The 14,955-nt window shown below is 36.2% G+C and overlaps 1 protein-coding gene and 1 pseudogene across 1 annotated transcript; one reads left to right on the forward strand and one right to left on the reverse strand.

Annotated features, from left to right (window-relative positions):
- LOC102168370 lies at nucleotides 551-1,704 on the forward strand (annotated as a pseudogene).
- LOC102191721 (olfactory receptor 52E2-like) lies at nucleotides 8,061-9,014 on the reverse strand. Its single transcript, XM_005689928.2, has one exon. The coding sequence runs from the start codon at nucleotides 9,012-9,014 to the stop codon at nucleotides 8,061-8,063; it is 954 nt and encodes a 317-aa protein (XP_005689985.2).

Raw genomic sequence — 14,955 nt, forward strand, 5'->3', positions numbered from 1 at the left:
TTCAGTTATAAAGAAGATATTTGAGATTAAACAAGGAGTTATTTGATAAGAAACAATGTTTGGTTGCCAGTTCTGTAACTTTTTCTGCCCAACAATGATTGCATTTTTAGCCCTCCAGCCTCCTTTCTTAGCTCTCCATGCTCTTGGCAGAAAGCACTCATTTTAAAGCTATGGGGCATGATCAATGATGTGTTACAAAGAAGAAATTCTAGTAAAATTATTCTTAAGATTATTCAATATCCTACTTTTCAGTCTCGACTTCCTTCCCTCCCTCTCTTGTTTCTATGAAACAAAGATTTAGAGTAATGAAATTAATTCAGTTTTCTTTAAATTCCAATTATAAGTTTTCTTAAGGTAGAAGATTTCAATCAATCTGGTAAAAAAACAACAACAAAAAAAACGTTTACTGATGAGGTTTTTTTTTGCTATTGGGACAAACAGATAATTGCTTCTTTCTAGTACTGGTAAACATCATGGTAACAGACTGGAACCTCCCGACATGGATCAGCACACATTTGCAATGAACACATTATATGAAATCACAAGAAAGATGCCTCTTTCCAATGGCACCCAGTTTCACCTCTCCTCCTTCCTGTTGCTGGGAATTCCAGGAGTGAAAAACATTCACATCTGGATTGGCTTTCCTTTTTGTGCTGTGTACCTGATCACACTCATAGGCAACTTCACCACCTGTTTGTCATCCAGACTGAGCACAACATTCACCAGGCTATGTTCTGCTTCCTGCCTATGCTGGCTACCATTGACTTGGGGCTGTCCACAGCCACCATCCCTAGGATGCTGGGCAGATAATTCAGATGCAGGGAGATAATTTTTGATGTTTGCCTCATTCAAATGTTTTTCATTCACATCTTTATTGGAGTGGAGTCAATAGCCCTTCTTGCCATGACTTATGACTGTTATGTAGCTATTTGTAACCTTCTTCATTATAGCACTTCTGACTGGGCTTCCCTGGTGGCTCAGTCAATAAAGTATCTACCTGTAATGCGGGGGACCTGAGTTCAATCCCTGGGTTGGGAAGATCCCCTGGAGAAGGAAATGGCAACCCACTCCAATACTCTTGCCTGGAAAATTCCATGGATGGAAGAGACTGGTGGGGTTGCAAAGAGTCGGACACAACTGAGCAACTTCACTTGTTCACTTGTTCAGTACAGCACAATTCTTACTAACAAGATAGTATCTCTTACTGGTTTGAGGGTGATAGGGAGATCAGTCCTCTGTGTATTTCCTTTTGTATTCCTCATCTTGCAACTGCCCTTTTGTGGACACCAAGTCATCCCCCACATGTACTGTGAGCACATGGGTCTTGCTCATCTGGCCTGTGCAAGGATCAGGGTCAACATCATAATTGGTCTGGGGACCATTGCTCTCCTGGGATTTGACATAATGGCCATTGCTCTCTCCTATGTTCAAATTCTTCATGCTGTTTTCCATCTCCCCTCCTGTGAGGTCAGACTCAAGTCTCTCAGCATCTGTGGTTCCCATGTATGCATAAGTCTAACCTTTTATACCCCAGCCCTCTTCTCTTTTATGACACATTGATTTGGCTGAAATGTTCCCTGCTACATCCATATTCTTCTGGCCAATCTCTATGTGGTTATTCCACCAATGCTTAACCCTGTCATCTATGGAGTTAGGACCAAGCAGATTCATGAAAGAGTGCTCAGAATATTCATCCTGAAATAAATAGCAAATGAATACCTTCAGTTTTAGTCCAAAAGATTAAATGTTAACATGTATACATCTGAGAAATGAAGAGAGGCCTTGAAAATGGCAAATAGGTGCAGCCATGATTACTTACTGGAAAGGATGTCTTTTAAATGTGGATCTTATTTACTTATGGAGTGAGAGAATAACCTTTGAATTCTTTTTTTTTTTTAGTTGAGAAATTTAATCTTCAATTTTTATGTATTTTCATACAGGGATAAAACTCATGGAAAGATTTGTTATAAAAGAGTCGGACACAACTGAGCAACTTCACTTCACTTCCTTAGACATAAGCTTCCCTCCCCCCCCCAAGCCCCACTATAATAAAGTTTTATTTTATTTTATTTTATTTTATTTTTTTAATTTTTATTATTATTATTTTTTTAAATTTTAAAATCTTTAATTCTTACATGCATTCCCAAACATTGAATTCTAAATAGTGTGAGTGAGTGAACATTCTATATGATTGTTTGGAAGGTGGACAAGAGATATGTTCATGATTTTCAAGATATATGTCATGTCTTTTGTGACTAGGTCAAGTAACAGAAGATATTTTTCCATTTTCTCTATGGGTACCAGGTATTACTCTTCCTCTCCTATTCCTTTTTCTCTCTACCTCTTTTTTTTTCCTAGAAAAATTCATTTTAATTTCAGTATTCAAGTGAGTTTTATGACCTCTTGAAAAAATAAATTTTCTTTTAAATTACGTATGGGGTTGTCATCCCAATCACTTTAGTACTTGGATCTTCTAAAATTCTTAACCCAGCCCTGAATACAAAGACTCTAAGAACAAAAGGTTAAGGAATCAAAGATGAAAGCTAGTATACTCACAACTATTTATATCCCCAAAGCTTTGACATTCTGCAAGAGCATGCCATTTCTCAAACACTAACTTCTCTTTACAAGGTTATGATTATTAGCTGGGATTTGAAGCTCAATAATAATACTGCCAGTTAATGTGAAACTCAATCATGAAAACTTGAGATTTTTGTTTTATGAAAACAGAGAATTGAAATTCTTTTATGTAATAAATGTGCATTCATAGTCCATGAACTATGCTCTGATTTTATTTAGGGATAGAATATTTTCCTGTCAGACCCCATTCTTCCCATTTGGTAGAAACATGGTATGGAGTGCATCTCTTGGCTTCCTGCTAGTGTATAGGACACTCCTGAACAACCCACTCTCAGTGCCTACCAGCCCTGCTGTAGGACATGATTTCTCCTGGTGCTGTTCTTCACTTCATATCCTGTACTTGATGGGAGTATGTGACATGCTGCTCCGACACTATTCAATTAGTGTTTGTCTTTATACTGGTGCCCTTGCTTACTGCATATGTCATGGCAGCAGTTTAAGGGGTTCGGCAGAGCTGGAGAAACCATGCATTCAGGAGGCATGTGCAGTTGATAACAGACCAGTTTACATGCCTTATGAAGGCAGTCAGGAGACAGATCTGTAGGCTTGCTTCTCCATATTCTGATACCATGAGCTAATGAAAGAACAAGGTTTAGGGGGTCTTAGTGTGCTAATGGGATTCCCAGGTGGCTAAGTTCATAAAGAAACTGCCTACAATGCAGGAGACATCAGAGATAGAGGTTCAATTCCTGGGTTGGAAAGATCTCCTGAAGGAGGGCATAGAGACCCACTCCAGTAATCTTGCCTGGAGAATCCCATGGACAGAGGAGCCTGGTGGGCTACAGTCCATAGGTCACAAAGAGTTGGACATGACTGAAGCGACTGAGCAACAATACTGCTCATCCTTGGGTCAACTGAGCTTGCAATTTCTCTTTAAACTAGTTGCTCTAATAATCATATGGTAAGTAGGTTTGATCACTCATCTTTCTGAGATCAGGTACTTGATTTAAACACAGAGTCACTTATATTTCTGAAGTCTTTCAGCATCACGATGATTGGGACATAAACTCTGGGTTGAGAAGTTTGAAAAAATCCTTTATACATCATTTTCACTTCCTTGTTCTTTTTATGAAACTAAAATTCCTGATTGGAAAAGCAAAATTTTTTCTAGATATGAGGATGAAATTTTAAGAGGTGTTTTGAATTAATTGTGGAAGCTATATACAATTTCATTGTCCCCAATTTCAGAATTTGAAAATAAAAAAGATTTTGCTTTACCTCAGTCTAGTTCACTCTTTATTCTCTTTCTTCTGTTCTTTCTCCTTTTCCTTCTTCTGATGCTTATCTTTATTCTTTTCCTCTATCCTCCAAATTTCTGTCAGTCAGTTCAGTTCAGTCACTGAGTCTTGTCTGACTCTTTGTGACCCCATGGACTGGAGCACACCAGGCTTCCCTATCTATCACCAACTCCCGGGGCTTGCTCAAACTTAGGTCCATTGAGTCGGTGATGCCATCCAACCATATCATCCTCTGTCGTCTCCTTCTCTCTTGCCTTCAATCTTTCCCAGCATCAGGGTCTCTTTCAGTGAGTCAGTTCTTCACATCAGTTGGCCAAAGTATTGGAATTTCAGCTTCAACATCAGTCCTTCCAGTGAATATTCAGGACTGATTTCTTTTAGGATTGACTGGTTTGATCTCCTCCCTGTAAAAGGGACTCTCAAGAGTCTTCACCAACAACACAGTTCAAAAGAATCAATTCTTTGGCGCTCAGTCTTCTTTATGGTCCAACTCTCACATCCATACATGACTACTGGAAAAACAATAGCTTTTACTAGATGGACCTTTGTTGGCAAAGTAATGTCTCTGCTTTTTAATATGCTGTCTAGGTTGGTCAGTTTTTCTTCCAAGAAGCAAGTGTCTTAATTTCATAACAGCAGTCACTATCTGCAGTGATTTTAGAGCCCCCCAAAATAAAGTCTGTCACTATTTCTGGTGTTTCCCTATCTATTTGCCATGCAGTAATGGGACCGGATGCCATAATTTTAGTTTTTTGAATGTTGAGGCAATGGCAAACCACTTCTTGCCTTGAGAACACCATGAAGAGTGTGAAAAATTTCTTCAGCCTTTTTCAATATGTGTTACTATAGCTCTCTCTCCCTGCCTTACCCACTTCTTCCTAACCTAATTTAGTTTTCCATTTCATTTACACTCAAAGTACAAACAACTTTTTTCTTATTGGTTTTAATGAATAGTTGACTAATTGGGTTAGTAGAGTAACTAAACAGAGGAAGTATAAGTAAAAGAAAGCAGTCAAGTAAATGAAAAACTCACTCCTATAAATACTAGAAATTCTGCATGTTTAAAATTAAATACATAGCCATCTCATTAACATATTTCTTATACAGTTTATCACATTTCACATGCTAGCAAAGTAATGCTCAAAATTCTATAACCCAGGCTTCAATAGTACCTGAACTGAGAACTTGTAATGTTGAAGCTAGATTTAGACAAGGCAGAGGAATCAGAGATCAAATTGCCAACATCCACTGGATCACAGAAAAAGCAAAAGAATTCCAGAAAAACATCTATTTCTGCTTCATTGACTACACTAAAGTCTTTGATTATGTGGATCACAACAAGCTGTGGAAAATTCTTAAAGAGATGGGAATACCAGAACACCTTACCTGCCTCCAGAGAAACCTGTGTGCAGGTCAAGAAATAACAGTTAGAACTAGCCATGAACAATAAACTAGTTTAAAAATGGTGAAGGAGTTCATCAAGGCTGTCTATTGTCATCCTGCTTATTTAACTTATATGCAGAGTACATCATGTGAAATGCCAGGCTGGATGAAGATCAAGCTGGAATCAAGATTGCTGGGAGAAGTATCAACAACCTCAGATATCAATGCCACCCTAATGGCAGAAAGTGAAAGAGGAAAAGCAGAGCCTCTTGATGAAGGTGAAAGAGGCTTAAAGTTGGCTTAAAACTCAACATTCAGAAAAATGAAGATCATGGCACTCAGTCCCATTATTTCTTGGCAAATAGAAGGGGAAACAATGGAAACAGTAAGAAACTATTTTCTTGGGCTCCAAAATCACTGAGGATGGTGACTGCAACCATGAAATTAAAAGACGCTTTCTCCTTGGAAGAAAAGCTATGATTAATCTAGATAGCATATTAAAAAGCAGAGACATCACTTTGCTGACAAAGGTTCATATAATCAAAGCTATGGTTTTTCCAACAATCATGTACAGATGTGAGAGTTGGACCATAAAAAAAAAAAAAATGCTGGGCACTGAAGAATTGATGTTTCAAACTGTGGTGCTAGTGAAGACTCCTGAAAGTCCCTTGGACTTCAAGAAGATCAAACCAGTCAATCCTAAAGGAAGCATCCCTGAATATTCATTGGAAGAACTTATGTTGAAGCTGAAGCTCCAATGCTTTGGCTACCTGATGCAAAGAGCTGAATCACAGGAAATGACTATGATGCTGGGAAATACTGAGGGCAGGAGAAGGGGCAACAGAGGATGAAGTGGTTGGATGGCATTAAAGACTTAATGGACATGAGTTTGAGCAAACTCCAGGAGACAGTAAAGGACAGGGAAACCTGTAGTGCTGCAGTCCATGGGGTCACAAAGAGATGGACATGACTGAGCAACTGAACAATACAAATTGATGAATGTGCTAATTAACTTGACTTTGGTAATCATTCACAATGTGTACATATGTAATATCATCACATGCATACATTTAAAAATCACATTGTATAAGCTAAATACAGACAATTTTTATTTGTCAAGCATACTTTCATAAAGCTGGATAGCCTGAGTTAAATTAGAATTCGATATCTACCAGATAACCTTAAAATTAAAGTGGGGTAAAACTCACCACCAACAGAACTGCATAAAGGAAATAAGACCTAAGTTTATGTAAGAAGGAACACATACCAATAGAAATAGTAGATATCGGGAACATTTAAATGGATATTTACTGTCCTACGTACTTATATGTATATGAGTTTTAAATTTTATAAGAAGTAACTTAAACCAACAATAGTATATGTCAGAAAGCAGATACATGGACTAAATTTTTTCTAAGATCATTTATTAAACAGAAAGTGATAAGACTGTTTATTTACATTAAGATTTGATAAGTTGTTGACATTTGTAGGGCAATGTCTAAAGTAATTTTAAAGTTATTTATAAAATAAATGCAAATGAGACTTATGATAGTAATAAACATAATTCAGAGAGCAAAAGCTTTGTTGTGAAAGATCTATAGTTCAGGTTGAAGTAATAATGGCAAACATAAAATAATAATTTAACAAAACAAATAGCTGTAAAAGTGTCAAATGTGCTTGAAATAGTAGCGTACTTAAGATACTAAAATTGCCAGACTGGTTTAAAAATAAATTGTTTAATATGTGAAAAATGAAACAATTATCAGGATATTAAAAGGCTGAAAGAAAACAGATGACTAAATGAGTTTTTATGACTAATTTTAAACTCTGCAAGTTCCACAGTTATAGAAAGTGACATAGTCACCATTTTATTCCCGGTAGTTATGAAAATAGACACGCAAAGTGATTATAACTATATTGAGAGAAGAAAGAAGCTCGGTAAAACACCAAATGACTCACCAACAATGGATACATTAAAAACTTCTGACATAAACATACCAACCAGATTTTGAGAAAAATTTTTTAAAAATGATATCATTTACTTGATGCAACTACAAGGGACAAAGAATATGCAGCACTGAATGCTGATAAGTGGTCTGAAGAGCTGATGGAAATTAAATGCAATTCAGTTCAGTTTAGTTCAGTCACTCAGTCGTGTCCAACTCTTTGTGACCCCATGGACTGTAGTATGCCAGGCTTCCCTGTCCATCACCAACTCCCGGAGCTTACTCAAACACGTGTTCATCGAGTCAGTGATGCCATCCAGCCATCTCATGCTCTATCGTCCCCTTTTCCTCCCACCTTGTATCTTTTCCAGCATCAGGGTCTTTTCCAAAGAGTCAGTTCTTCATATCAGGTGGCCAAAGTATTGGAGCTTCAGCTTCAGCTTCAGCATGAGTCCTTCCAATCAATATTCAGGACTGATTTCCTTTAGGATTGACTGGTTTGATCTCCTCCCTGTACAAGGGATTCTCAAGAGTCTTCTCCAAAACCACAGTTCAAAAGCATCAATTCTTTTGTGCTCAGCTTTCTTTATGGTCCAACTCTCACATCCATTAATGATTCCTGGAAAAATCACAGCTTTGACTAGATGGACCTTTATAGGCAAAGTAACTTCTCTGCTTTTTAGTATGCTGTCTAGGTTGGTCATAGCTTTTCTTCCAAGAAGCAAGTGTCTTTTAATTTCATGGCAGTTAAATATTTACAAAAGAGACCCAATATAGATGCATATTTAGCATATTTTTTTGAAAAAAGTATTTTTCTACGTTTCATGAAATTGCATATATAGCCTCATATGAGTTAGATGTCATTCTTTTTTCGTTTCAGTTTTAATATTTTCTTTACATGGTCATAAATCTGCTTAGTTCTGACTCCATATATGACAGGGTTGAGCATTGGTGGTACTATGACATAAAGATTGGCCAGGAGTATATGGATATAGCGGGGAACATTTTGTCCAAAGCGATGTGTCATGAAGGAAAAGAGGGCTGGAGTATAGAAAGCAAGAATCACAAAAACGTGAGAACCACAAGTGCTAAGGGACTTGAGTCTGGCTTCACGGGAAGGAAGATGAAAAACGGCACAGAGTATCTGAACATAAGAAAGGGCAACGGCTATGATGTCAAACACTAGATTAAAAATTGCACATAAGCCATAAATAATATTGATCTTGATACTGGCACAAGATAGGCGAGCAAGACCCATATGTTCACAATATGTATGAGGGATGACATAACTCCCACAGAATGGCAGTCGTAAAATGAGAAATACAAACGGAATCACAAAAATAAATGCCCTCCCTAAAACAGCAAGGCCAATCTCAGAAACAACCCTGTTGGTGAGGATGGTGCTATATTGGAGGGGGTTGCAGATGGCTACATAGCGGTCATAAGCCATTGCCAAGAGGACTGCTGACTCCATAAGTGTGAAGCTGTGAATGAAAAACATCTGGGAGAGGCAGGCTTCAAAGAGGATCTCCTTGAGACCAAACCAGAAGATGCCAAGCATCTTAGGGACGGTAGCTGTGGAGAGACCCAAGTCAATGGTAGCCAACATGGCCAGGAAGTAGAACATAGGCTGGTGTAGACTGCTCTCAGCCTGGATCACAAATAGGATAGTGAAGTTCCCTATCAGTGCAGTCAGGTACACAGCACAAAAGGGGAAGCCAATCCAGATGTGGAGTGTTTCCAGTCCTGGGATTCCCAGCAACAAGAAGAAGGAGGGGTGAAACTGGGTATCATTGGGAAGGGACATCCTGCTGAGCAATGCATATGTCTTCAGGACTGTAGACTCACACAGTCTATAGGCCACCAGATAGTTTTCTGTAGCTTTGACGACCTAAAGGTAGTATAAGAATACTTCATTAGCTACCTTCTCTCATTGTCACAGTCATCACCAACAGACAACCCTCATTTTGACCATTTAAAAGTTCTGCAGTCTCTAAATACAGTTATGGACATGAATTCCACTTGCTTGAATGGCAACACAAGGCTTAATACACAAGATGGATAATAACATTTCAAAAAGCATGTGGATTCATCAAAACTTATAACAAAATAATAAAAATTACTTTAAAAACAAAAATGGATTCATTCATTAGTATTTAGTCATGAATATTACAAAATAAGTTAGGGATAATAGTGAAAACAGCAACATCAACTACCAATTATTGAGGTGCTCCTACTATTTGTAAGACATTTTGCAAAAATTACACTTAATATTTGAAAAAATCACTTTTTAAGAAGGGCACACTTTACACATAAGTTGTCTAAAATTCAGTGTGTTTAAAAGATTTATGAGAAGTTTAAAATGTTTTCAAAGGAATATCTGGGAGATTAGGCTAGAAAGAAAATTAGTGAAAGAAAATGGAAGAAAAATAGAAATAAAAGCTATGCCTTATCTATGTTTTACTGCACACAAACACATAATATTCCACACATATTATACAAATACACAATCATTTTTAAAACTCACAACATCTACCTGAATAAAATATGTTAGTATTTCTTATTTACAGCTGAATCAGTCACGATTTTAGGAGTTTAAACTAGATGTCAAAATGCCAATCAAAAATGAGAGAGACAAAAAATTAGGAATATTGTTAAATTAGGCACATGGCAATTCAATCATTTTCAAGGTTCCCTATATCTTTCTTTACATCTTCATGTAGTTTGCTTATAACATTTGATAGGAGATTTCCAAAGCATCTATGCATTCATGTGTTTAATTATTTTGTAGTGAAAAGTCTCTCTTCTGATTATTTGAAGATTCCATGGCAGCAATTCCATGTAATTGTGTTAATTACAACCACATTTTCAGTAAGTAAGACAGGATATTATCTAGGTGCTGATATAAAGAGGGGAAAAAAGAGTGTAATAAACATGATATGGAAGAAGCAGTTGAATATGAATGGTAAACCTGAAGAGGAGCAAATTTAGCAGATGGAGGGACTCTGTGGCAGTTGTGACAGAAACAGTCTATTTCCCTAGGGTTATGTCAACACAGCAGACTTGTAAATACTTTCAAAGGGTATGGCAATGAATGACAGGAGGAGTGAAAGTAGAATTCATTTATGGAGGCAAGTTGTTCTGTGAATCCCATGGGTGAATATAAACAAAAAATCAAAAACATTTTCCTTTCTTTTCCAGTATACAAATATGCAACAGTTTAAAAGCTAATGACAGTTTACTTTGAGTACTAAAGGGTAGATTTGATTGCTAAAGGGTTAAAAAAAAAAAGCTACTTCTCTGGCTTTTCTAAGAAGGAAGGAATAATACTATATTATTTGACTGATAATAATTTAAGTGAAAATTATATCTCCCTGGACATATATAATCATACCCTATGGTGGTGCAGAAGGTAAATATCAGCCAGAAAGTGGTATGATTAAACCAAGTGGAAGACACATATAGACAAGGAACACACACACACACACACACACACACACAAATTAGAGTAGAAACAAGGAGTAGACAGAAAGGAGTAAGATCTGACTTGTCAGCTATATAAACTTTAATGTTCCTGTGGACATTAAATAGTTTTGCTTCAGTCAGTCAGTTCAGTTGCTTAGTCGTGTCTGACTCTGCAACCCCATGGACTACAGCACACCAGGACCCCTGCCCATCACCAACTCCCAGAGTCTACTCAAACTCATGTCCATTGAGTTGGTGATGCCATTTAACCGTCTCATCCTCTGTTGTCCCCTTCTCCTCCCACCTTCAATCTTTCCCAACATCAGGGTCTTTTCCAATGAGTCAGTTTACACTTTAACGCTCCTGTGGACATTCAATAGTTTTGCTTAGCTGATTGTTAAAGAGCAAATTTTGTAAAACCCCAAGAACAATGTGTAACATCTATGGGCATGTGAAAGTGGGAGGGGATAGTAAAGGTAGTCTTTACCTGTTGACAAGCCTTCCGGAATTACACAGTTTAGATGGGACAACAGTTTACAGTGAGATGGATGTGTGGAAGGAAGGGTTGTTAGTGATCCTGGTTCTTGTCACTGAAATTGAGGACACCTACAATCTTGTGTTTAAACCATTTCAAACTTTCATTCCTGTCCAGAGGTATTCTATCCATTTGATGTTACCATGAGAACACCCTGATATCTTCTCCTTGACTCCCTTGGATTTAAATTGGTAAAAATATTAGTGTTATGTCCAAGCATCTGATGGACAAAGCACATAAACAATAATGGAAAGTTACATCAAACAAATTTTAAAAACTCCCTTCAAGACATAATTGAGATATATACTCAGGGTAATGGTGAATGACCTCATACAGACTAAATATCCTTTTCTTCTGTGTTCTTAAACAGTATAGGCTAATAGTGTATATAGTGAAATACTGTACATATGAACAATCTACAACTGCATGTCCTAACATGTAGGTATATTACCAAATGATGATGAGAGAAAGAAATTAGCTATTTATATAAAAGTTAAAAATAGTAAAAACTATTCTAGAGTCTAAGAAGTCAGGATAATTGTTACTTTGTGGAATACTGGTAGTCAGCATGAGTGGGACTCCCAGGGTGTTGATAATGTCTGTTTATTTACTTATACACTGGTTATACAAATGTAATCACTTTGTAAAAAATTGAGCCATGCTTTTATGATGTGTACCTTGTTTATGGATATGGAAGTTCAATAAAATATTTACAAAATATGAATTCTTTAGTGCTGACAGAATATATGTCATTTATTTATATCCCTGATATCACTTAGTACAGTATATTTCATAAAGTAAGAAATCAATATTAAAATGATTAATGGTCATAAAGACATCCTAGGCTGGATATAATCTGAGCTCTAATCTTGTTAATAGTTCCATGCATTTTATGTGTTATTCATTAAATACACATTACTGGGTGTGTTCTGTGTTGGAAAATGTCCTGAAACATTTCAAATTTGAGGTTTGTTATAATCATGAATAAAATGTTATGCAGTTGACCCTTGAACAATTTGGGGGGTGTGGCACCAACTTTCTCTTGAAATAAAAAATAACATGTAACTTTATTGTTACCTTTCCATTTTTGCAGTTTCACATTCTCTGATTTAACCAACCTTGGATCACGTAGTACTATAGCATTTATAATTAAAAAAAAAAAGTACAATTAGACTCACAAAATTCAAAGATCAACTGTATATAATCCGATGCAGTACTGAAAAACAAAGATATTCAAAGGAAATAAATTTCTAAAAATTCATAAAGCTATTCCACAAATAGGGAAACAAGTTCTACATCAATATTTGAATTCAGTCATGTAATCTACTCTTAAAGGGCTTCCCTGGTAGCTCAGATGGTAAAGAATCTGCCTGCAATTTAGGAGACCCAGGTTTGACTCCTGGACCAGGAATATCTCTGGAGAAGGGAATGGCAACCCAATACAGTATTCTTGCCTGGAGAACTCCAAAGACAGGCCATGCGGTATTAAAATAAAATGAAATAGAGTTTCTCAAAATTATAAGACATTCTTAGTCATACATACATAGCACCTCTCAATAGCAAGATCAAGTGCTTCCCTGTAATTGTCATCATTGTGTTAGGAAATTCTATAAATGTATTTCTGTAAGCTCTAGAATGATAAGTCCTATGATACTGAACATTTCATCTTTTATTTCTATTTTCATCTTCACATTTTCCTTTAAAGACATCTGTTCCTCTGATTATTTAGTAAATACTGGTAATTCTTAACCATCAGCTTTAGCTCCTGTTATTTCTCATTTAACTTAATATTTCTAAATAATCTTATCCACATCCATTGCTTTAAAAACTTTCTTTATAATAAAGATTACTAAATAAATGTCACTAGTCCTCAGGACTGTGACAAATTCAGATTCATATAACCAAATTCCTGAGTAACTACTTTCACATTTTCACATGCAAAAATATTACAAATAAAATATTTCTATAATTTAATCCCCAATCCTGCTTCTACAAAACTCCAACTCTAACTTCATCTTAATTGTGCTGTTATCAGTCTCAGTAAATGGTATTACTATTCAGTGATTTGGCCCATCCAGAAATATGAGCATTGCTCTTTTCCCTTCCCCACTTATAAGACTTGATTCTATTTCTGAAAATGTTATTAAATATAGTACCTTGTCTGCATCCTAACTGGGATGGTTTAAACCATCTCTATTTTTTATAGCATAGTACTTTCCAGTGTATAAGAGCACGAGCTCTACATTCAGACTAGTTGTGTTAAAAGCCAGCTTCATGAGTATTCACTCTAGAGTTGAGAGAAAGTAAGAAGTATTACTTCTTAGCTGTGTGGGTCTGCACAAGAACTTTAACATCTCTGTACCTCAGTTTCTTCATGTAGAAAATAGAAATAAGAAGTGTAAATATATCCTTAAAATTAATCTCTATTTAGAACATATAATTCTTTCAAAACACTTTGAACTGTATTCCAAAGATACTAGCTATCCACCTTTCTTTAGACATCAGGCAGACATTTTTTTTCTGAAATGTATGTTGAATAGATTTAGGCTGAAGTCCAATTAAATACCTAGGATTATATGGTCCTTCCTAAATGTGATAATATTCTTTCCCTAAACTCCATCATTTATCTCCTTTCCTCGAAACTTATCCCATATCTCTTTTCTTTCTCTTCCATTCTTCTTTCCTTTCACCCATCATTGTGTCCTATAGATGCAGTCTGAGTTGGGGGACAGAGAAGACTCAGTAACTAAAACTGTCACAACATTGTTAATCAGCTATACTTCAATATTAAACAAAAAGTTAAAACAAAAAAACTCACCAGACTAAACACCAGGATCAAATCCTGTCTGTTTTGTCTCAATCTGCTCAATCTTTATGAGAAGATTTTCCAGAGAAAATCTCCCAGAGCCAGTTTTGTAAAAGGACATAACGTCTCTGAGGATTCTAGTTTCTAATCTGGCCCTGAGACATGATTAGAAAGCCATGATTACTAAGAAAAAGAAGACAGAAAAAAAGTGAAGTTTCTTGATTACCTTGTGAATCTCCATTAACCTTTCATTAACCTGCTCCATCTTACATCATGCAATAATAAATGGAGCCCATTCTCTTACCATCTCAGATCTTCATTTAAGGAGACAGTACAATTCTGTGTTCCAAAACAATGACTCTCACGACAAAACACTTCTGTTGTACCATTTATTTATTTATATGTTTACCAATTAAAAGTGATATTAGATCTATTATTTAACCTCTTCAGTTTATTTTACTTATTTTTCAAATTTTCTTTATGTTTTACTATAGTAACTCACTTCTCATTCATAGTTAACCTCAAACCTAATAATTTACTCCATTTTTTTTTTTTTACTGACTTTGCTTGCTTGCTTGTGAAGTTGCTTTAGTCGTGTCCAACTCTTTGTGACTCTGTGGAATGAATCCCACTAGGCTCCTCTGTCCATGGAATTCTCCAGGCAAGAATACTGGAGTGAGTTGCCATTTCCTTCTGCAGGGGATCTTCCCTACCCAGGGACTGAACCTGCATCTCTTTCAACTCTTGCCTTGGCAGGCAGGTTCTTTACAACTAGCACCACTGAGACTCTTGGTCTTATTGACTTTAACCCTGCAATCAAATTTTGAGTTATATTCAATAGGCAGAATTAATAAAATTTTAATGAATTTTTCAAATATATCAATAATTTTAAGTAGATGTTCATAATGTGTTTTAGATGTTTCAAATTAGTCTAATTATTAT

This window comes from Capra hircus, chromosome 15 (genome assembly GCF_001704415.2).
Source record: "Capra hircus breed San Clemente chromosome 15, ASM170441v1, whole genome shotgun sequence".
Classification (NCBI taxonomy): Eukaryota; Metazoa; Chordata; class Mammalia; order Artiodactyla; family Bovidae; genus Capra; species Capra hircus.

Coding starts and splice junctions, on each gene's coding strand:
- LOC102191721 (XM_005689928.2), bottom strand. CDS start 9,014: ATGTCCCTTCCCAATGATACCCAGTTTCACCCCTCCTTCTTCTTGTTG.